This window comes from Littorina saxatilis, linkage group LG1, assembly GCF_037325665.1.
Source record: "Littorina saxatilis isolate snail1 linkage group LG1, US_GU_Lsax_2.0, whole genome shotgun sequence".
NCBI classification, from domain to species: Eukaryota; Metazoa; Mollusca; class Gastropoda; order Littorinimorpha; family Littorinidae; genus Littorina; species Littorina saxatilis.
The window spans coordinates 54,092,427-54,117,509 of NC_090245.1; the positions used below are offsets into that span (position 1 = coordinate 54,092,427).

The 25,083-nt window shown below is 42.4% G+C and overlaps 1 protein-coding gene across 1 annotated transcript in view; it reads right to left on the reverse strand.

Annotated features, from left to right (window-relative positions):
• Positions 1–25,083, reverse strand: part of LOC138974041 (RAB11-binding protein RELCH homolog) — a 140,443-nt gene that overhangs the window by 111,714 nt on the left and 3,646 nt on the right. Inside the window, exons 6-21 of the mRNA XM_070346749.1 lie at positions 24,342–24,430; positions 23,485–23,904; positions 23,004–23,082; positions 21,949–22,047; positions 21,135–21,247; positions 19,925–20,087; positions 19,294–19,434; positions 18,029–18,193; positions 12,619–12,790; positions 11,881–12,037; positions 11,462–11,585; positions 10,683–10,731; positions 9,550–9,635; positions 9,022–9,128; positions 8,478–8,577; positions 11–93 (exon numbers count right to left, since the gene is read on the reverse strand). Of these exons, the coding sequence (XP_070202850.1) occupies positions 11–93; positions 8,478–8,577; positions 9,022–9,128; positions 9,550–9,635; positions 10,683–10,731; positions 11,462–11,585; positions 11,881–12,037; positions 12,619–12,790; positions 18,029–18,193; positions 19,294–19,434; positions 19,925–20,087; positions 21,135–21,247; positions 21,949–22,047; positions 23,004–23,082; positions 23,485–23,904; positions 24,342–24,430 (2,147 nt within the window). The remainder of the gene's footprint in view (positions 1–10; positions 94–8,477; positions 8,578–9,021; positions 9,129–9,549; positions 9,636–10,682; positions 10,732–11,461; positions 11,586–11,880; positions 12,038–12,618; positions 12,791–18,028; positions 18,194–19,293; positions 19,435–19,924; positions 20,088–21,134; positions 21,248–21,948; positions 22,048–23,003; positions 23,083–23,484; positions 23,905–24,341; positions 24,431–25,083) is intronic.

A 25,083-nucleotide genomic window follows, 5' to 3' on the forward strand; every position in this document is an offset into this window, starting at 1 on the left:
ATATACTTACATATCAGGGTCATTGGCGAGTGTCACAAGGGCCGGTACCACCCTATGTGAAATGAGGATGTCACTGAGGCCAGGAATGAGTAGCTGCACATAGGAAAGCTACATGTGCAAAGTCAGTGTCATGCAAAATATGCAGAAGTACTGGTAACTCAAAAGCTGTTTATAAAAGGGTAAAAAGAAAATAGAAGTAAATAAATTAAAAATTTTAAAAGTAAATTTTCATTTAATTAATATACTTACCCAACTCACAAATAGCAATTAACTCTAGTTCAGTGCTGGTAACGCTGTACGCGTCCCCTTGGTAACCAAGGGAGACCACTCTAAAAAAGAAAGTGATCCATCCCATAATGCCAGACTATCAACAGTCCGACATCCGTATGCGCGCGCATACGCCGCCATCTTATCATTCCAAAACGAAGCCCAACTCACTCTTTTTTAGACCCCAGTACCAACCACAGCGGGGAGGTGGGAGGGAATAAACGTTGTGAGTTGGGTAAGTATATTAATTAAATGAAAATTTACTTTTAAAATTTTTAATTAAATTACATATCCATACCCAACTCACAAATAGCAGATTGCTACTATAGGTGGCGGGTACTCATCAAAAACAAAGTAGAAGGGCTTGTCCTGCTGCCACCATAGAAGGTAGCGCAAAACTGCCGTCCCGTCTGAAGGAGGCGATGTCTCTGAGATAATACCTCAGGAAGACATCCTCAGATTTCCAATATGCCGCCTCAAAACATCAGCCTGATCGGAGCACTGCCACAGAGGAGGCCCATGCCCCTGCCTCATGAGTTCTTGCCGAAGTCAGGGAAAGAACAGCCCTAACCTCTCCAGACTGAGTATGCCACCAGGAATACGCTTGTCTGATCAATGTGGAGACCCACTTGGTTAAAGTCACTTTCGCAATATCTTTGCACCTTGCTGTAATGAGCGAAATGAAAAGCAACTTTTGACTTCCCGAACAAATGAACTGCGTTCTAGACAAATAACTGCTGAGCGTTCAAACTGGACAGTTAACGATATCGGGGTCTCCAGGAGCAAGAATGTTGCTCAAAGCAGGAATGTTAATGACAGGCGAAATTTGGACCGGTTTCTGATTTTTAGCTAAAACTTCTGGCCCGAATTTGAGAGATATAGAACCATCTTTCCCAGTTGAAATATCTTTAGCTAAGCCGAATAAAGTATGAACCTCACTTCCTCAACGAGACGTAGCGAGCATCGTTAGAAAACCTGCCTTGCGTGTCAAGATAGCCAAACCAGTTGACTACCAATTCAACCTCGTTAGAAGCCAAATATCTCCAAAAAACTGCCCTTTAAATCAATGATCTAAAAAGATCAGTGAAAGTCAGAAAAATTTTCGAAACTCGCAATATTCAAATGACTAAACCTGACTCTAAAGGAGCCGAAGTATTGCTTCATAAATTGAAAATGCAATTGGAAGCTAGTTTCCCCGTTTTCCGCATAAACTGCCTGAAAATTCCAAAGAAACCCAAAAGTCATAGATCAGTCTTTCTTGAGAAAGCTGTCTATATTCAAAAAAGCCAGAAAGTACGCTTACTCCCACTTCTCACAGAAGCTACCAGAGTAAGCTTGGCCGTTTACCATGTAGATCCGCCAGGCTAGTCTTGAAACGGGTTAAAGCAACACTGCACCAAGCCGTAACAAAGTAACAGAAATTACATAAAGTCTTAAAAGTAAGACATGGAAGAAAAAGCGGAAACCCAGAATAGGTGGCACTCCACCTGCATTAAACAGAAAGAAGAGGAGTTCTTTCCGTAAGAAGTAAATGCTTTGTACCAAGCCAGTCTAAGTGACAAGTGAACAAACACGCCAAATCCCCTATAAAGACCCTGAAACAAAACCAGAGTTGAGGGGGAAGCCCATAAGTATCTCAAGGATACCCTTACAGTAGACATCCGTGTAATTCGAATGTAAGAAAGCAAAAACGCCTTCTTGCCAGCCTTAAGAGGTCTGGAACCCAGATTGCGACGACCCGTACTGTGCGATCAACCGGCCGCCAGAACGATCTATGAAGACAACCCTGTGAACACGAGGGTATAGAGCCAAAAGCTAAAGTAGATAACAGCCAGCCTGAAGCTTTTCGTTTGGAAACAAACAACAGCCAAGGCCTGCCTTGCGCCTTCTTTTTACCGTGAGCGTCTCTTTGATAGATAAAAGCCCGCGTGCCTAGAAGCGGCCTCAAAAAGAGACCTTTCAAACAATAGAGAGAAAAGCAAGTTTTGTTCGAATGTGCCGATCACAAAGAACCGAAGCCACAATCTACCCGAGCTAGGAGATCCTGATCTTACAGACAGTTTCTCCTAGCTATCAAAATCCAGATGGATGTTTGCCAAACCCGAGGGCGGTTCCGTAGAACCTAAGTTCTTAAGCTTGGAGTTAACCGAAGCCTACAGAAAGCGCTCCGCGAGTGACACGCTACTTGAGCGTAAGACACAAACTAAAGCAACACCGCCGCAGGTATAAGTCGAACGTAATCCACAAAGATAGTGGAGACAAAGACAACTCTCTTGTGAAAAAATCCACAAGTACACAAAGACCCCGCCAGAGGATCTTTCTTTCTTTCCTTCTTTATTGGATGTTTAACGTCATTTACAACCATTCAAGGTTATATCGTGACTGGCCAGAGGATCTAAGAACTTAACACTCAAAGATTCTCCTCAGAAGGCTCAAATCAACTATCAAATGCCGCGAACAGCGACACAGCCGAAGTATGAGCCTCCCCTTGATCAATAGCATCATAACGATCATCGAAATGATGAGAACCAGTCACCAATCCCGATAAGGCAAAACTTGCCAGAAATCGGAAAAAAATTTGAAAATATTCAAACACCGGAACTCCATGCCAGATACTTCATCCACCTGCCCCTTCCAGCCGGCAAACTGGAAGAGGAAGAGGATACAGCCTGTAAAACAGCTAAGGAACCGCAGTAACGGAACCGGAAGCCAAAGGCTAAAAAGTGCCGACTACCAACACCACAGTGTTAACTATAGCAGGCTATCCCATCCTGTACCAGAGACACAGCCGCAAAAGCGGAAGCGAAACCGGCCGTGGATTAGTAAACATCCGAACCAACCGGTTGCATATCAACACACCGGACGAACCCGTTGTACCTCGAACCATTTCAGCTGCGAGCGTCACTGCACTCGCTAACATGAAACGGAACCTGAATTCAGTGCTTTTCAGTCAAGCGGAAGCACCTTCATCTGAACAGCCGTCAAGCACAATCGTGCAATCAGGAAGCTGATTCCCTGTTTGACTAAATTGTCCAACAAAGAACCAGCCCTACTGCTCACTTCCTGCCCCCTGGGAGGAAGAGAAAGTCACACTACAAGACATTTGCCATCTTCAGGGCAAACAACGACGATTCCCGGCAGCGGCAGTGAACCTTCCGTTCCTCCGAACTCCGGAAGTCGTCGAACAAAGAAAGAGGTGGACGTAATAAAGAAAACTATTCTCAGCCACCCCTTCCTGTCAATATCCAAGTTAGGAAGGTGACCCCCAGAGAGACTCGCATGGTCAACCCAAGAATCACCCAGCCCAACAAGTTCCTGCCCCCTGGGCGGAAGCTACGTTGCCCAGCCACGAAAATGCGTGCTACATTCCTCCTGCGAACGTACACCACTTCCACCGGAGAACCCGGCTACACGCGGCCATTTGCCAACTCCAGGGCAATGGATAACGATTCCCGGAAGCTGAAGCGAACATCCTGTTCCTCCGAACTTCCAGAAGTCAGAACCAGATAGAGGTGGAGTAAGTAACGCCTAGCTCTCAACCACCCCTTCCGGACAAAACTTAGATGCCGTTCTCCGCCGCCCACGTCACTGCGCTGGACCACTTGAACGGCAAGTTAAGCTGGGTGTCGTCCATCCCCATGAACCACCCTCATATGGAAGTACATTCGTTATCCTTTCCTTCATGCTCGCAATCGCAATCAGGAAGGTGACCCCCGGAAAGACGTTCCCGGCCAAGCCGTTCGCGGTCGATCCTAGAATCACCAACTTCCACAAAACCTAAATGCCGTTTTCCGCTGCCCACGTCACTGCGCTGGGCAACTTGAACGGCAAGTAAGCTGGGTGTCGTCCACCATGGACGCACCCTCTTTATCCTTTCCTTCATGCTCGCAAACGCAATCAGGAAGGTGACCCCCGGAAAGCCGCCGTTCGCGGTCGATCCTAGAATCATCAACTTCCACAAAACCTAAATGCCGTTTCCCGCTGCCCACGTCACTGCGCTGGACAACTTGAACGGCAAGTAAGCTGGATGTCGTCCACCATGGACGCACCCTCGTTATCCTTTCCTTCATGCTCGCAATCGCAATCAGGAAGGTGACCCCAGGAAAGCCGCCGTTCGCGGTCAATCCCAGAATCACCAAGTTGCACAAAACTTAAATGCCATTCTCGTTAGCCCACGTCACCGCACTGGACAACTAGAACGGCAAGTAAGCTGGGCGTCATCCAACCATGGACGCACCCTTCCTGCTCGCCATCGTAGTCAGGTAGATGCGCACCAGAGAGACTTGTAGACCTGCAGCGGTCCTCTGAGACACACCCAACTTCCTGCCCCCAGGGCGGAAGTAGAACCGGCATACCCGACACTGCATCAGAGGTATATGCAAGTTCTTACAATTCGCAGCCAGGTGGGTCAACGCCAGAGAGAGCAAAGTCCTCGGAGTCACACCCACCATCCGTCCCGCGGGACGGAAATCGAACCGGCATACCCGACACTGAATCAGAGGTATATGCAGCGTTCTTACGATTCACAGTCAGGTGGGTCAACGCCAGAGAGAGCAAAGTCCTCGGAGTCACACCCACCATCCGTCCCTGTGATCGCAAACCCTCGTCACCAGAGAACCTGGTAACTTGAGGGCTAGACATACCTTTAGAGCGCACCGGCCCATGCAGAAGGGACACCAGCCGTCCATCAGCATGCTGAGACGCATGTACTTCCGCCCGAACCACGATAGGAGCAGCCACAGCGGAAGTCGCAGCAGGAGCTGAAGCGAAACCGGAAGTGGAAGGAGTCGGTGAAGACCTGACTCTACCCAAGGAAGATACATCGAAGACGCCAGCCGGAAGTGCGCGAATCTCTGCTTTCGTCGACGACAAAACGGCCGTCAAAGTAGAAACCTGTGTAAATAAAGTCAAAAGCAATGACGCAATATCGGCGGGAGACACACCTGAATAACCAGGAGCCCCCGACGAAACAACCGGTTTACCAACATCCTTATCCTTATCACTACGTGTGACCTTGTCCTTCTTCACGGACAAAATGGCGGACGAAGGCTTGCCAACAACAACATCACATCACATCCTACATTTCCCGGTTCTATCTGAGAAGTGGCGGAAATTCCATCACTCTTTCTTCTAGACGAAGAACTTCTCTTAGAGGAAGAAGTACTAGCAGCCGGAGAAGCTGAAGCAGCAGCCTGTCTCGAACTAGTTCTATTCTTGGCGCACCCCGCCATGTCAAAGCGAACTCACAAAAAATTTTCGAAACTGAAAAATGTTACAAGTTCACAAACGTGCGACAGAACGTCGCCAAAGTTACATAAAACAAGAAAGCTCTCACCCAAAAACAGCCAGGGTATTGACAAAGCTCGGCGGCAGACCAAGGGGCGAAGTCAAAGTCAGGAAACAAAGACCAAGGCTGAACACAGCCGGAGCGTACAACAAAACGCGACCAGACACGTCGCTCGCTGAGAGTGGAATGATAAGATGGCGGCGTATGCGCGCGCATACGGATGTCGGACTGTTGATAGTCTGGCATTATGGGATGGATCACTTTCTTTTTTAGAGTGGTCTCCCTTGGTTACCAAGGGGACGCGTACAGCGTTACCAGCACTGAACTAGAGTTAATTGCTATTTGTGAGTTGGGTATGGATATGTAATTTAATTAGAAGCCTTTCTAATATACACTACTCACAAAAAGTTAAGGATCACTATGAGAAAACAGGTGCTCAATAAAATCAGTTCGCTACTGTTATTTCTTTCTCAGTCAAACCAAATTGTTATGAATTCTTGTTCAGCTGTAAGTGGGCGATGTTGTATTAGTGGGAACATTGCATGAGATTCTCTACTACTGAGCTTGGTAGCAAAAGAAAAAGCGGAAACTTGCGAAAAAGGACCTTGTTTTGGATCGTTCAGCCCGAACACATTGCACAAGCCACATGGAAAAACCATTATGCACGTGCAAGCACTGCTGTTTATGTGTGAGATGCTGTCACTTGCTTGGCTTTTTGAGAAGCCATACCACCAGTATTAGGCATTATCTGACAATGCCTCCACGACGAAAATTGAACGAGTTTGAGAAGGGACGAGCTGTTGCATGGTTCCAAGATGGTGTCCCCAAGCGAGAAGTGGCCAGGCGACTTCACGTGTCCATCTCGGTCATTGTCAGACTGATTCAACGTTTCACAGCCACTGGGAGGGTCCAGGAAAGATGCAGACCTGGGCGACCAAAGAAGACAACTCCACGTGAAGATCGTCTCATTGAACGACTAGCCTTGCAAACAAGAACAGCCTCTTCCAGCATTATTCGAAGGCAGCTGAGGGTGGCTACTAACACCAACATCAGCCAGCAGACCATACGGAATCGCCTTCATGGGTTTAACCTCCGTTCTCGTCGCCCAGCTGTACGGCCACGCTTAACTCCAGCCCATAGGGCAGCACTACAGACGTCACGTGAGGTGGACACGTCAGCAATGGTCCCAGGTCCTGTTCAGTGATGAATCACACTTCACCCTGAACCACAACGACGACCGACTGAGGGTCTGGGGGCGCCAAGGGGAACGCTACATTGACGCCACTGTCCAAGAAAAGGTAGCCTTTGGTGGAGGTTCTGTAATGGTCTGGGGGGCCTTCAGCCTTCACCACAGAACACCCTTGTTTCATGTACAGGGTAACCTGACTGGCCTCCGATACCGGGATGAGATCCTTCGACCGCTGGCTGTGCCTACACTGCAGCAGATGGGACCGCAGGCTGTCTACCAGGATGACAACGCTCGCCCCCACAGGGCAAGGGTGGTCAACGACTTCCTGCAGCAGTCTGGAGTCAACAGAATGGAGTGGCCAGCATGCAGTCCCGGTCTCAACCCGATTGAGAACCTCTGGGATGAGTTGGATCGCAAAGTGAGGAGCAACCACCCCCCTCTCAGGGATGTCCAGCACCTCTACCAGCTGCTGCAGGCAGAGTGGCAGGCGCTTCCACAGAGGATCTTCACCACCCTGGTCAACTCTATGAGGACTCGCTGCGTCGAGTGCCAGAACAGCCAGGGCGGTTACACGCATTACTGAATTTTTGGGAGCATCTGAATGCCATGTCTTGTGATTTCAACGACTTTGTGAAATTACATTTTGATACGTACACACTTTGATAAAATGTACAGACCAAACGATTGCTCGAAATTAAAGGAAATGTTGTATCATTATCACTAAAGCATTGAATTAAACGTGTGCCAAATACCAACGCATTGGCTTTCTTATTTGGAAAGTTATGAATTTGTGTGCAAGTGATCCTTAACTTTTTGTGAGTAGCTTATTTTGCAAGAAGTCCACATCAAACAAAGTGGCTGGTAATTTTATTTATTTATTTACGATTTACGAGGATTTATATCGCGCACGTATCTCACCACACAAGGCGACTCAAGGCGCATGTTACCTATTAATGCCGTGTGAGATGGAATTTATTACACAATATGTTACGCATTCACATCGACCAGTAGATCGACTGCCTATAGGCGCTGCATCCACCTTTCACGGCCTATTATTCCAAGTCACACGGGTATTTTGGTGGACATTTTTTAATCTATGCCTATACAATTTTGCCAGGAAAGACCCTTTTGTCAATCGTGGGATCTTTAACGTGCATACCCCAATGTAGTGTACACGAAGGGACCTCGGTTTATCGTCTCATCCGAAAGACTAGCACTTGAACCCACCACCTAGGTTAGGAAAGGGGGGAGAAAATTGCTAACGCCCTGACCCAGGGTCGAACTCGCAACCTCTCGCTTCCGAGCGCAAGTGCGTTACCACGTTAATTGCTTTAAATAACTAAATTTCTAACACTGTAACAGCCTTGTTATGTGATTTCGTACTTTTCATGGTTAGTACACCCCTAGTTCAGCAACATCTTCGTTAGGTACAAGCCAGCAAACAAACAAACACAAGTTCATCTCACCCTATCCTATGCCTCTCTCAACATTCAAAATAATATTTTACAGCGGTACCTGTGATTAGGACACCCTTGGTACCAGCCAAAAGTGTCCCTACACTGAAGGTGGCATGTGGTGACAGGAATAATTTGGTCTTATGATAATAGACACATGTACAAGAGAAGGTGTACTTTCAGGGGAGGTGTCCTCTCATCAGAGGGTCCTCACATCGCAGGCACCACTGTATTACAAATCGATACATTTAAAACCATTGTTAAGGCGTGAAAGAGTTACCTCAAAGAGAGACGCAGCAGTTGCCCTGACAACAGCCGCTGAGTGAACCACACCTTCCCACAGCACTCCTAACAACAACTCGTGGTTCTCTGGATCCGTTCTGTCATGGACACAAGAAAAGGGCAGGACTCAAACACTGGAGTATCATAAACAAGGTTCACACAGATATCTCTGCGTCAGTGGCCCAAAGAGAATGGATGACAAACTATGTAAAACTATTTGAAAACATAGTTTGACGCATTAATTGTCAAACTACTTTTTTTTTTCAAGCAGCTTTAATGTAATCCATTGTGTCTGAAATAACAAAACAACAACAAACAAAGACAATAAAAGTGAAAAACTAAGAAAGAAACCCTCAACAACAAAAACAAAGAAGATACAATTTGATATATTTTTCAGCCTGCTTGAATGTATGTGTCTGGAAAAATATTTCACAGCAGCAAACAAGACAATCAAGACAATGTAAGAGAGAACCTCTGTAGAAAGAAACTGCAAAGTCACTCACATAAAAACACAGAAACAACAAAAGTTAAAAATGTAATACCTCAGTTGCAGCAAGGTGGCCCTGAGACTGTCTAGAGAAGTTTGACAGAAAGCCAGGGTGCACAACACCTTCTTCAGAAAATGGCTCACTTCTTTTCGAGATTCTTCCTGCAGAGTACAAGTTTACTCATCAATCCTCTACGTCATACACACATTCCTGTAGGCATGCACGCACACAAGCAAGCACGCATACACCCATCCACCCACACACACACGCACGCATAAGTGCACAAACACAGGCACGCATGCACACACACCCACACCCACACACAAACACATATACACACACACACAAACACACATACATCCTAACCTTTCTCTCAATTCCAAGTCTGGTGCTATAAATCAAGTCAAATACTGACTGAGTGTACAAAAATCATGTTTCAAGAAGACAAAAAATCAACTTTGTAAACCCAGCCACAATATGATAACGCATGTCTAATTTTTTTTCCATCTTTATCCTTCTGCTTCCTCTTTTCAGTCACTAAACAGTATAAAACGAAATGTTAAAAAATAAATCGCCACTCACTGTGTTGAAGGCTAGAAGAACTCCTGCCGCATAGACAGGTACCACAGCTGTCGTGATGGCTGTGTGTCCCAAGTTCACTTGTGAATCTGGACAAAAACATAATCACACAAAAATGACGGACAAAAAAAGATGAATGCGTTGGGTAAAATAAAAAGTGCATTCCACAGCTATCATGATGGCCGTGTGTGCCAGGTTCAATTGTGAATCTGTACACAAATACAATCACACAAATCGACAGATACATTAAATAATGATGGATGCAAAAAAAGCATAGCACGGCTGTCAGGTTGACCATGTGTCTCAGGTTTACTTGTGAAATGAGATCAAAATACAATCAAACAAAATGACAGACACAAATAATGATGGATGAAAAAATGCATTCCACAGCTGTCGTGAAGACCGTGTGTCTCAGGTTTACTTGTGAATTGAGATCAAAATACAATCAAACAAAATGACAGACACAAATAATGATGGATGCAAAAAAATGCATTCCACAGCTGTCGTGAAGACACTGTGTCTCAGGTTTAATTGTGAATTGAGATTAAAATACAATGACAGAAAAATGACGGATACAAAACAAAAAAGAATTCCACTGAGACACAACCGAAATGTGATGAACTCGCTTCTTTTTTCTTAGATCTCTCTCTCTCTCTCTCTTTCTTTCTCTTGCTATTTCTCTCTCTCTCTCGCTCTCTTTCTCACTCACTCACTCACTCACTCACTCACTCACTCACTCACTCACTCACTCACTCACTCACTCACTCAGAGTAAAAGATTTTGCTGTCAAATGTCTTAGCTAGATGAGAAACGGAAATTATAAAATGTCTATCAGACAGTTTAGACATCAATCTTATTCACTCATGTCAATGTTTTTGTGTTATGGGTAGGTACCAGGAAGCAGATACAAAAGTTAAGAAAGTTATATCTGCGAGTGTATATATTATGCATTGGCAATACTTATAATTATGATCCTTACGTGTCTTCTTCAATCAGCTATGAAACGATGACACAAGATGCAATTAGAATAAATATTCAGTTCACCCAAAACAAGGTACAATGTATAATCAAAAGTCAATCTCACCACTAGGTATAGCTATATATTTGTAAAATTGAAAGACAATCAAAAAGCTCACCAAGGCAGTCTTCCGGTAGGTCTACTAATTCCTCAAACTTTAATTTCACCTGTAAATGGGGGGTCAGAAGGTCATTCCTTGAAAGAAGGTCACAAATCCTGCATACATCATAAAAAAGGCCAATATTCTTGTGGAAACAAAACTTCAAATCATACCATTATAACATTAAAGGAAGCGGCCTAATCAAAAAAATTCAATATTCCCAGTGTCAAAACTCAAGTCAACTAACAATATCATAGCCAATGGTCTGAAGTTACAAAATTTAATTGAAAACACAAGAATACAATAAAATAAAAAATATTGAAGATTTTTTCTTATTTTTGCACACATCAATTAATCAACAAAAATATACAGGAAATAAACCATGAAAGGATTGTCAGATACTTGTTTGTCTGTGAAAGTTATGCCAAACATACAACAGAACCTCGATACACATACCGCAAAGGGTTTTATTAACTCAAGGGCTAAGTTCACCAACACAAAGTGAAAAACTTGAAAGGCCAGGTTCCACGGCGGCAGTTTTTTTTTGTTTTTTTTTAATCTTCTAGAGGCAAAGAACAGCCTCTCCTGGTACCAAAATGTATGTTAATAAATTATAAAATAATATACATTTTGCCTCCATCAACCATCCAAACTAAACAATTTTATTTTTAAATTGAGTAAGAAACCGGATTTTTTGGTTTTAAAAGTTAAAAAAAAAACATATTTCCGGCGAGAACCAGAAAGGTGTTAGCCCTGCAACTTAATAGAATAAAAACAATGAAAGGATTGTCACATACTTTTTTGTGTGTGAAAGTGATACCGAATGTGCGACAGAACCTCTGTACACATGTACACAATGCACAGACGACCCGTGGCAGTGACACCCCCACCCCCATCATCACCTCCAGCAGGCGAGGAATCCTGCATAAATACATACATTTAAAAAAGGTGAGAGAAAAAAAATCACAGAACAATGATAGCCTAGGAAACGATGGCAAAAGCGTCGACTGGGAAAAGATCTGGGCACACAATGGAACTTAAACTAGTTGTCCAAATTATCTCTTTGATCACATTTTTTTTTTTAATTGAAGCTAAGGCCTAAATGCACACACACACACACTCTCACACTCACTCTCACACTCACACTAACACTCACACTCACACTCACACACACACACACACACACACACACAGAAAAATCATCAACATCACTCACAGGTTATTGACAAGCCAGTTGAGCTGCTCCCAAGGTTCGAACCACTCCCGTTGCACGTGGTTCTCAAAGTGTTGAACTAGCTGTAGCAAGCGCTCCTCATCGCCGGCGATAACAGTCAGCTCCAGTAAGTGACTGCTGGCAGGAGGCAGGGCTGATACTGAAACATACACAACAATGCTGACAGTGAAACATAAAAATAATAATAGTGAACCCGCTCCTCCCCCAACTCCCCTTTTTACGACTTCCCCTTTTTTCAAAGTTCTTACTTTTCAGATTTTCTGTTCATAACCTCTGCAGATTTACCTCCAATTGAGGTCTCCTTATGTCTTGAAAAGGTTAGTTTACTGTTTTGAAGCCGTGACAAGTAATGCTGAGGCTGAAACATTCATAACAATGCGCATACTGAAGCAGACAAAGCGCAAACCTGCAACTGAAACGATCATAATAATGCCAGCACTAAACAAACAATCGTAATGCTAACAGTAGCACACAGACAATGATGTTTTCAGTGAAAAAAAAACCACTTGCAACACCGAAAAAATTCATAAGAAGAATACCAATCTCATACTTGTCATATGTAATATAAATCAGAAGCTCTATTGACAGTCAAGTAAACACTGAAATTATTGAAATTACATTGTATTCACTGGTAATGAACAAGTGTTCCCAAAATTCTAACATAATCTATTAGACTCATAACCAGCATGCTGTGCAAACCAAACAGCGATATTCACTTACAGTCAACAACCAGGTCGTCATCAGGTTGGATGGAGGACCCAGGACACGACTCCAGGACAGACATGTACATAAAGGGCAGCAACTCCTGCAGGACAGTGAGCAGCAGGTGGAATCTGGTCTCGTTCAGCGGCAGTGTGGTGGAGTTGTTGCTTCTCTGCTGGGCTAGGGCTCCCTATACATGGTCAGCAAGAATAACTGTTAATAAATGTTTATCCAGGTAATCACAATAATTGTTGTCTCTTTCCAACCTTCTCAGTATATTTGCACCACATGTACATGGTGTTGATATTTCTTACGAAAATATGTGCTGATTTGCTGATTTGAGGATGATAAAATTGATCTTTATTGATTGATACTTCTCTAATGATAGAATTAAAGTCCTGGAAATACCAGGCTTTAAAGCATGCCAACCTAAAAATAAATGTAAAATGCTGCTCACATTATCTAATAAAAGCAAGTTACAATTGATATTCAAAGTAACTGAATTAACTATAAACAGAATTTCATAGCATCATTCAGATTTAGAACTAAAATACCTGCAGGAAGAAGGCATTAAACATTCCTTTTAATTATACATTTATGAAAAACGACCAGCACACACACTCGTACATGCATGCATGCACGCAAGAAGGCACACACACACACACACACACACACAAACACACACACACACACACACAAACACACACACACACACACACAAACACACACACACACACACACTTACACACACACGTACACCCACACACACACACTGTGTGCTCTATAAAACTTTAAGATATCTAACATATTCTGAAACAAGTAGAGAAAATTATGCAAAACATGTATTTAGTCAAAACAACTAAAACATTAACACAGGGTTTTTTTACTCAATTTTCTAAAGAAGAAGAAAACTTCTTTGGAGAGTACCTACACAGTTACGACACTGACACACACTATCATACAACCTAACAAATAATATTGTGAACAAATTTAGAAACAGACAATTCAGACATGCACAGTCTCTGACGCACTGACAATGATAGAAATAACAATTAAAATAAAAACATTAAAACATTAAAACATTTAAACATTAAACATGCAACCATTGACGAATGCAGGCGAGTGTTTAAGTCAAAGAAATAAAACTAGCAAAAAGGATCACAAGAAGCTAGAAAAGGGTTAAAAATTAAGCAGAATCATTCAGCAAAAGTTAGGGTTACTAAAGGGGAAGGGGTCTAAATCGACCAAAGGTGGGGGCACTTCCTGTAGGCAATTTTCCTGGATACAGGGAAAGCACCCGGGTGCTGAAAGATCATACCGCTCAATCTGGTTGCGCCAAGCGCGTGACTCACCTCAGCGTCACTTCCATTCATAGACAGTACGACAGGAGGACTTGAAGGATTTTCTCATTGCTTCCATTTAATTTGAACTCTTCAAAAACAAAACAAGTCTCATAAGGCGAAAATACAACATTTAGTCAAGCTCAGTCGAACTCACAGAATGAAACTGAACGCATTGCATTTTTTCCGCAAGACCGTACACTCGTAGCATTGTCTGTCCACCGCTCGTGGCAAAGGCAGTGAAATTAACAATCCAGAAAAACGCGGTAGCGGTTGCGCTGAGGAGGATAGCACGCTTTTCTATATCTCTATTCTTTTTATCTCTCTGAACGTGATTTTAATCCAAACATATCATATCTATATGTTTTTGGAATCAGGAACGGACAAGGAATAAGATGAAATTGTTTTTAAATCGATTTCGGAAATTTAATTTTAATCATAATTTTTATATTTTTAATTTTCAGAGCTTGTTTTGAATCCAAATATAACATATTTATATGTTTTTGGAATCAGAAAATGATGAAGAATACAATAAACGTAATTTTGAATCGTTTTATAAAAAAATAATTTTAATTACAATTTTCAGATTTTTAATGACCAAAGTCATCAATTAATTTTTAAGCCTCCAAGCTGAAATGCAATACCAAAGTCCGGCCTTCGTCAAAGATTGCTTGGCCAAAATTTCAATCAATTTGATTGAAAAATGAGGGTGTGACAGTGCCGCCTCAACTTTTACAAAATGCCGGATATGACGTCATCAAAGACATTTATCGAAAAAAATGAAAAAACGTCTGGGGATATCATACCCAGGAACTCTCATGAAAAATTTCATAAAGATCGGTCCAGTAGTTTACTCTGAATCGCTCTACACACACACACACACACAAATACACACACACACACACACACATACACCACGACCCTCGTCTCGATTCCCCCCTCTATGTTAAAACATTTAGTCAAAACTTGACTAAATGTAACAAAAAGGATAGAAAGACATCAAATTTGACAGATGTGGCTATGCGTGAATTTCAGCGGGATCGTCGAAACACTACAGGAAATGCACCCAGGTGCATAATTCCCTTTAAACAGGAAAAACGCCTACAGGAAGTGCACCTACAGAGAATGCACCCACTTTTGGTTGACTCAGACTCCTTCTGCGTTACTAAACTACGAAGGTAAAGTATATGACAAATGTATGGCATGTGCAAAGTAAAATAAATCTCATGACTGTCTGGCAGGCTAAAAGTAATATATGAAGTAGAATATGTATCTGTTTTACAGTGTAGTCCTGCTATACAGAGGAATTCTAATTTGCTATGCCATGGAGGTATTTTGGTCTTCAGGCATTGCTATAATTGAACAATTTGTTCAGCTGCTGTATGCATAAGGTAAAAAGTAGAGAGCTTGTCAATTTTACTGAACAATTCTACCTCAGGCTAAAACAAAGACACCCATAACAATGTATCAGAGGTTTCATTTAGAACTAACTGGTAAATACTTTCTTTGTGCAATTTCTCTGCAGACACACCACAAACAAAGGAGGGATGCATGTGCATCAGTTACACAGTCCTGTAAATATAAATTCCCTGTCAACAAAAGGGGCTGTGCTGACTTTGAGCGATTTGCATAGACTGACTCGAAACATAACTTGAATCGCACAGTGAAACTGCTGAAATGTGTATGGTGCCAGAAAAATGCAATATTCACTCTACATTTTCCAATGAGCGGAATAATTACCCCCTGTAAACGTCTAATGCGTTGTTGCTTTTTAAACAGATTCCACTTTCTGTTTCCTGGCCACTCGTTATCTTCAAGCCAGACAGTCATGAAAACAAAGCTGACAAGCAGTGTGAGGAAAACGAACGAGACGAGGATAAGTATAAGTTTGCTGTCTCAAGGGAGGATACTCAACATACCCATTCTGACAGAACGACATCCATCAAAAATGCACCAATGCAATCAAACAGGGATTTGACACAACATCCCTGTCACTATGGCTGACAAAAGAAGGTCCTTTGTGTTATTTTGCAAGTTAAGCCTTCCTTCAAACTCTGGCAACAATTTTTTTTTTTAAGTGAAAAGTGAAAATTGAAAATATAGTCATATTCTAGTGAAATCACGTACTCCATAGTTGGGCGGAAACACTATTCTTATTCAAGAGATAGCAATTTTTCTGTCCAAAGGTAAACAGCCAATCTAACATAAAGAGGTACAACTAATCTTAATTTATGCAGCAGAATGCATCAGTAATCACAAATCAGTTCTGTGAGTTAGAACCAGACTAAGTAGAAATTATGTACTAGCCTTCAAATAATTATGGGGCAGAAACGAAACCTTCTCCAAGAAGAACACACTCATTACTGTTTTTGTGCGTTTCCAATGTGCCAATTAAGTTCCTCTTCCCTTTGATGTGCAGAAAACTGTCTTCTTCCCTTTAAAATGTAAACATCAGGCTGTGTGCGCTTCCAGTCCCATCCCACCAACTATCCCACCCCAAACCTCAGTCTACAATCACAATTTTCAAGCTTAAACTTCAAATCAAGCATTATACTTGGGAAGGAAGAAAGCAAAGTTAATAGGAAAATTAATCCAGCTGTTGTTTATTTATGGGCAATGGAAGGTTTTCGAGCTTTCTTCTTAAAGTGAAAGCAACTGCGTAACACACTTCTGGCCAAATCCCCTCTCAAACACTCCCACAATCTTTTAATTCTGTTCTTTCCTACCCAGACCCAAACCTCTCTTCATGAATAAGACAAAATTCACCAAACTCATCAAACAATAGCCAAGACATGCGGATCACTCTGGGACAAGCCATCAGTTGCCAACACTCTGGCATTACTGCTGAATTCTAGGACTTTCGGATACACAAAAAGTGATGTGGGCAGATGCAAGATGCAGGATAAGAAGGGGAATTGTCTCCTAATTTGAAGAAAAACAAACACTAAAAGTCTGACAGCATTCTTGAAGACAAATTCAGACTTCAATTTCTGCAAATAGTGCAGTCGCATTGAGCATTCTTTTTTTTCATTCAGCATAAAAAAGAAATTAAGAATGAAAGATAAAAACCAGATTTTCTGTTTAGCAACCAACCCCAAGCTTATGTGAAGGACTAACAATTCTAATCTCAAAAGCAAACCAATATGCATTAGTAAACTGACCCCTCAACCAGCCTGTCACTATAAAAAAAACTAAGTATTCCGCTTCACTGGGCTATAGTAGTGAGAGTATTCAATGTTTGAAGCAAAATCTACTTGAAATATCAAGTAAAAAAAACTCCCTTTGACCCTGTTTGTTATATCATCATAATTTCCTTTTTAGTAACCAAACCAAATCTTTAAAAAAAAAAATTAAAAAAAGAAAGATCCAAACTGGAAGTTAAAAACACCAATAAACCAACACCTTTCTTTCATGACCAATTTCTCATTATAAACATAATTAAAAAAAAGTACAAATAATGCTACCCACCAAACAAGAGTAACTCCCTGAATGGTTCCAGGAATAAAACTTAGCATCACCTTTGTCACATCAAAACCAGCTTATTTAGCTGTTGAAAACTATAACTCTGTATGGACTTTGTAACATCATACCTTTCACCCACGTTTTGCATGTGTATGACCTATAAGCCTGTGTGATATCGAATATAAATCCCCGAGTTGCCTGTATTCTGTGTATCAGATCTTTAGCCCAGTATAGCCTGTGCAATATTAGACCTAACTCCCTGTGCTGCCAATACCCCATATATGAGATCTCTAACCCAGTATTGCCTGTGTGACACCACACCTAACTCCCTGTGCTGCCAATACCCCATATATGAGATCTCTAACCCAGTATTGCCTGTGTGACACCACACCTAACTCCCTGTGCTGCCAATACCCCATATATGAGATCTCTAACCCAGTATTGCCTGTGTGACACCACACCTAACTCCCTGTGCTGCCAATACCCCATATATGAGATCTCTAACCCAGTATTGCCTGTGTGACACCACACCTAACTCCCTGTGTTCGCCTGCGAGAGGACAGGCCTGTCCGATGAGCCAGCAGACCAGTGATTAGGAAGCCAACACCAGAACAAATGTAAATTGCCTTAACTAAGTCCTCCAAGTCGCGCAGCATGGCGTGCACCAGCTGGTGCTCCAGACGACCCAGCTCGTACGCCCAGGTGGCAAACGACGGCAGGAACACCTCGAGGGCTGACCTCTGAACCTTCTCTGAAGGATCCCGCAGTGAGATTTGTAGCAGGTCAAAGGCCTGTGACAGAAAAATGTATCTTGTGAGTTACATGAAGGCCAAATGCCTGTGACACACACACACACAAATAATTGTAGCAATGTTTCGCAAATCAAAATGAAGCCAAACAATTACAATATCCTCTGAGCATATATGACAACAGTTCTGAATCGGTTACTTTAATCTTGACTTCAGATCAATAATTTAATCTACCATAATACAGATCAATGTACACCATAGCTTTCTGCAGCTCTCTTCAATACTTGATAATGTTTAGGGATTGCAGAGAGGAACACCCGATACTACACCTTCCTGGAACATTATCCTTTCATCAAGGGTCTCACTCTGAAGCTTCATACATATGTATACAACTTTTGTAAACTAAAAGCATCCATGACAATGATTTCAACATACAGTTGAACCTGCCCTGGCAACAACCTCTGAATAAAAACCACCTGCCCATAAAAACCATCCCAAAGAATCCTCTTCACCATTTTACCTATATACTAAATCTTTGCATAAAGACCACCTATCTAGTATAGTGACCACTTTTCGTTGGGCCCTAAGTTGGTTGTTATAGACAGGTTCGACTGTATTACTGGGTGGCCGAGTGGTAACGCACTTGCGCTCGGAAGCGAGAGGTTGCGAGTTCGACCCTGGGTCAGGGCGTTAGCAATTTTCTCCCCCCTTTCCTAACCTAGGTGGTGGGTTCAAGTGCTAGTCTTTCGGATGAGACGAAAAACCGAGGTCCCTTCGTGTACACTGCATTGGGGTGTGCACGTTAAAGATCCCACGATTGACAAAAGGGTCTTTCCTGGAAAAATTGTATAGGCATAGATAAAAATGTCCACCAACATACCCGTGTGACTTGGAATAATAGGCCGTGAAAAGTAGGATATGCGCCGAAATGGCTGCGATCTGCTGGCCGATGTGAATGCGTGATGTATTGTGTAAAAAAAAATTCCATCTCACACGGCATAAATAAATCCCTGCGCCTTGAATATGTGCGCGATATAAATTGCATAAAATAAAAAAATCCCTGCGCTTAGAACTGTACCCACGGAATACGCGCGATATAAGCCTCATATTGATTGATTGATTGATTGATATTAACTCCAAACCTGAGAATATTTATCAGGGTCAGCGATGAAAGCCACCATCAGGCCCAGGCTGCGCACAACGGCCTCTCTGACGTCGTCGTCTTTGTCATCCATCAACATCTGCTGCAGCATGGACAGCACCAGGGAGCTCAACATCTCGGGCTGAAAACACAAAGCACAGACATTTGGTTCACAAAAATGACCTGTCACACCAAGCCTTTTGCTTGCAAAACATTAAGCACAGACCGTTGGTTGACAAAAATGACCTGTAACACCAAGACATTTGCTTGCAAAACATAAAACACAAACATTTGGTTAACAAAAATGACCCGTCACATCAAGCCTTTTTTTTTGCAGCAGGACAGTTGGTAGGGTACAAGGCGAATTCTGCGTCATCTTTATTTTCTTCAGCTGACCTGGGACCAAAAATAAATGATGTGCCTACACCCATACTGAACCACTTAAACTTCTTCTTCGTGAACATATTCATACAACCGCTATTGTTATGTTGATACAAAATTTCACTTAACATCCAAACAATTCAATTGTTAATCCAGGTACTAGTAAAAAATCTTCACACACACACACACACACACACACACACACACACACACACACACACACACAGAGGCACAAAGCTCTCTGTCCTCACCGGCAAATATGAGGCTACAGCTCCACAGGCTTCAGCCACAAGCAGACGTCGCTCAACATACTTGTGACTGATTTGTTCCCAACACTGTGGAAGCAACTCTTCCACCAGTCTCTCAGCACCCACATACTCTGCATACACCACGCAGCCTGTCAGAATCATCTGCCTGTAACACAAACATGATTGAGATACAGTGGTAAGGAGTTGGTCTTATAACTGAGGTAAATTTATAGACATTATGAACAGAAAATCTGGAAAAGAAAGCTTTCAAAAGGGTAAAAGGGGGGTTCACTGTACAAACTTCATCACAAAATCCATCAAAATCTGATCAAATAATCTGTGCAAACAGGTACCGACAGAACTTAATATGCACTCATAACAAGCGCCACATGCAACCCTACTTTTATCAGCATAATGTTGGGAAAAGGGAGACATTAATCAAAGCCTACAAAACTACATGAAGAAGCACTACTGTGTATCATGTGTGATGTCCATTGGGACAACCAAACAAAGGAACATCATTATTTAAAATTACACCCACAAGTCTTTTAGCACAAAAAAGCAGATCAGCAGTACTACTTTGTATTGTCCTGCAAATATCAAAATGATTCTTTTTTAACAACACAAGAATGCTCCGTTGTTAAGCTATAAAAAGCAGCTAACTTTACAGTAATACAGTCCAATCTGCATTCGCGACCACCTGCCCAAAAACTTCTTGGCGAGATGCTTCCCTATATAATTCACCTTTCCAAGATGACCACCTGTCTTCTTCTTCTGCGTTCGTGGGCTGAAACTCCCTCGTACAATTTTACGTGTCTGACCATTTTTTACCCCGCCATTTAGGCAGCCATACGCCATTTTCGGAGGAAGCATGCTGGGTATTTTCGTGTTTCTATAACCCACCGAACTCTGACATGGATTACAGGATCTTTTTCGTGCGCACTTGGTCTTGTGCTTGCGTGTACACACGGGGGTGTTCGGACACCGAGGAGAGTCTGCACACAAAGTTGACTCTGAGAAATAAATCTCTCGCCGAACGTGGGGACGAACTCACGCTGACAGCGGCCAACTGGATACAAATCCAGCGCGCTACTGACTGAGCTACATCCCCGCCCACCACCTGTCTATAAGGACCGCTTTCAGGGGTCCCTTGGGTCGTCGTAATAGACAGGTTCGATTGTACTCAACACAACAATGAATAAACCAGGCTCACCTCTGCTCATCGTCTGGTTTTTTGATGAGATTGAAGAGAATGTTGAGAAGTCTGTCCCTCTCCTTAGAGTCTGGGTGGAGCATGGCTGTTGCCAGTATCAAGGGAATGAGTTCCTGCAACAAACAAACGACAGAGATCAAGAGCTGAAAACTGTCTAAATCAGGAAATACCTGCGTAAGGTTTTGATGTGTCATGACGCTTGCATATATTCAAGGTCTTTTTCTAACATTTTCTTTCTTGGTTATTTCAAAAATCCAGGAAAGTTGTCAAAAAAACAATCTGTTAAATAACAAATACCTGATGGGAACTTTCATCCCTGGAATAATGAGCAAACTGCGCTTATGAAGAACAGCTAGCACCAACTTAGCCCTTCCCTGTCCCGTAAGGGCTGAAAGCAAGTTCTGTTAAAACAGAGCTTTCAGTTTCATCACTTTCTGAAATTTTCTCTGCATACAGCATCATCACATTGGGTTTGTTGCTTTTTACATTTAGTCAAGTTTTGACAAAATGTTTTAACATAGACGGGGACCAAGACGAGGCTGGTGCTCAGAATGAAAGAAAATAGGTTCAGTAAGTACTATGGATGCGTGCTTCGCGGCGGCGAGCGTGACCCGTCTCGGTCTTCGACATGGTTAGCCGAGACTATCTGAATGTAGTCTCAGCGATAATTGGTTTGTGGTGTTGATCTTGACTAAATGTTTTTACATCGCTTCACGCGACTTCTTGTTGTTGCTGTTGTTTTTGGTAATCTCAACACGACCATGGCCTTTATCACACATTCATTATTCAATTCAGAAAGGCAACAATGTCCCACCTCTCTTTTGCCCAGCAAAACATGAGGAACAATGTGTGGCAGACATCTTCCTAGCATGGTCACCATCTCTACCCCATCTGTCTTCGGGAGTCTGGACATCTGAAACAGTTATAAACACAGTGTCATCAGCAGTAACAAACAGTATCAACAGGTGAACTCTCACAAAGGCAATGTTGGTAATTCTGAAGGGGCCCAAGGACTGTTATGCCGGGGTGGAAGTAGAGATAAGCGCCTACTTCCCAAGAAATGCTCCAAATGGCTTTGTGTCTCCAAACACCTCTGACAGTCAAATCCAGCTCCTGGCCTTCACGTGGCGGGCCCTGTCTTCGACTAACAGGAGAAGGGATGCAGGCGGGTCACTGGCGCCTTAAAACCAGCTGCTTCGGGCAGATGGGGCTCGTTAACCTTGGATGGTCGCTCATCTAGGAGAAGGACAACTCCGATTTCAAAACCCGCACTGCCTTGTGTGCGCCTTGGGAAAGGCAAAGGCTACGAGAAGGAAAACTTCGACGTCAAACCCGGGTAGAGTGGACTCGACAGCCCAGCAAGGCAGCTACTCTTGGGGAGGAGGCAACCCTGAGTAAGAACCTCAACCACCGAAGACGGAAGACAGCAGCCAACTTGGCGTGGGGAGAAAATCGGCTGTCTACGCTCCCACGATAATATGGCCCCATCGAACGCAGAAGAAGAAGAAGGTAATTCTGAAATGAAGCACTTCATGTAACAGTTTTGCACCAATACAGTTCGAGCTACTGTACATCTTCTGTGTGGGTCAATTTTTCTAAGTGGTTGCCGTCTAAGGGATTTCATTTGACGTCGGCGAAACACCAACACTTCTTTCAAATCGTAGTCTTTGTCATCACTTTGTCAGATCTGCCAAACTTTTTTCACAGAGGGGAAAAATTCTGCAAACTACCAAAACTTGTATAGCCATTTCCACAAATTTACAAAAGAAAATAAATCCCAGCAAGACCGGGCCCTGCTCTCTGCACATAAATGACAAAACCTACAGATATCAAATACTATCAGAATAAGAAGAAAACTTTCTGACCAACCTCTGACACAATGCGGTTTTCTTTGGTGATGTGGAATGCGGTCTGTTGGAGAGCTCTGTGGAATGCTGCTGACATTTGTCTGAAACAAAACACCCAACAAACTGATTTCCCAAAAATATCTCCTCCTGGATGCATCAACAAATAATATTTGCTAAGGATAATGTGGTAGTATCTGAAATAAAGCCAATAAATGTAATATATGAAAGGCATTAAAACGCATGGACCTTTGAAGGTAGACAAATACTGAATAGTACTTTGACAAACACTTAATAGTACTTCAACTGAACAAATGAATGTTCCTCAATAAATCACTTTTTACAAAATTCTACATATTTTACAGTAAAATAAATTGTAGAACAGTCAATGTGCATCAAAATATCTAGCATACCGATCTGATTTTTTGGCGATTCAAAACCATCCATAACATGTGTAAAAAGCATAACTCAGTCGCATCTACACATTCATTTGTTTCTTGGTGTACCTTCTGCTGTGTGAGCTTGAATCTCTGTTGAATAAATCTATACCAGGGGCACTTGTCTCTGACTCCTTTCTGGAAATACTGCCATCTGGGTCTGTTCCTGGGTCCTTTGACTTTGTGTTTGAGGGAACATCCCCATTATCAGGGGTATTTTCCATTGAATCACCATCACAACTTGAAAAAGTAGTCTGTTCAACAGACTGATGTAGAGTGTCACCACCATATGTCACCGTCTTGTTATCGTCTTTGATTGATTGAGGATTCGTAAGGATCTCTTCAATTGGCTGAAACTGATCTTGGGGATGTGCCCTTGAGTGTGGTTGGCTGAAAACTGCGGCAGCTGGAGGGCTACTGGTTTCAGATCTATGAGGTCGCACTGCTGCTATTCTTGGAGCTTGAGAAGAGGTAGCGCGGGGACCACCACTGAAAACATTTGTGGAAAATGTTAGTGAACAGAATATATGCACTATCAAAAATTAAACATCACTGCACATTTGCTGGTGCTGAAGTTCTGATTTTACTACTTTTCATAGTTCACACAGTTTTAAAATCATAAATGCGCATATCAAATTGCGTTTAGCTAACCACCATCCCTTAAACACACATGCATCAATCAAGTAAAGAGACAAACCATCACACTTAAAGCAAAGTTACTACGAGAATTACAAAATAGGGTGTGTTTTTTTCTCTCATTGTACCTTCAACTGCTAAATGTTTATTCACACAAAAGGTTCCTGCGACAGTCTGTTTCTGTATGACCAGTTTTATCCAAGAGAATTTTTATCATAACCCCCATCTTTTGCTACCCTGCTCCCCAAAGTTTTAGTTTTTTCTAAAAATGGATGAAATAATGAACTCACATCTTGAGGATGTCCACTTGCTGTGCTAAGACATCTCTCTCCTGCTGCACCAACTCAAGTTCTTTCTCCAGCTCTGACACCCTTGTTTCCTGAAATACATATTTCTACATAGACTCAGATCACTCACAGGATCATGCAACTGCACTGGTGCTCAACAGCTCAGGGAAACGTGCTCGTGTTCATTAATCACATAACTACTTTAGTAATCATTCAAGTTTCAGGATACAAGCATATGACCAGTTTTCGTGGCCTTTTTATGTATTACTAGAGACAAAAGCAGCAAAAAAAGGGAGGCAACTACAGCGAAGGCTAATGCCCATGATCAGCTCTTGTTAGCATCTTTGGTTTGTATAATGACAGCTCGGTAACACAAGCTGTGATACATCTGTTCCCTCGTACAATGGCAACTGGAAGCTGCAAATATAAAATAAACTTGGTATGACTCTGCAGATTGCAGTTCCATACTGAAAATATGAATCAATGACAATATCAATGTTTCTTTCTCTCTTTTTTTCAATTCCTTCAAAAACATTTTTTTATTAACTACACCGGAAATCTTACTGTGACAAGACAAAAATCTATCAGTGAAAACCACATCAAAATTGTGAAGCAACACAAGATGATGAGAACGATATCAGAAATGCTACCAACAAACGAGTGAAACACACACACACGGAGTAATTTAAGAAAACTTTTTACAAACCAGTCTAAGTCGCATTTCCTCCAACTTTTCCACCATCCT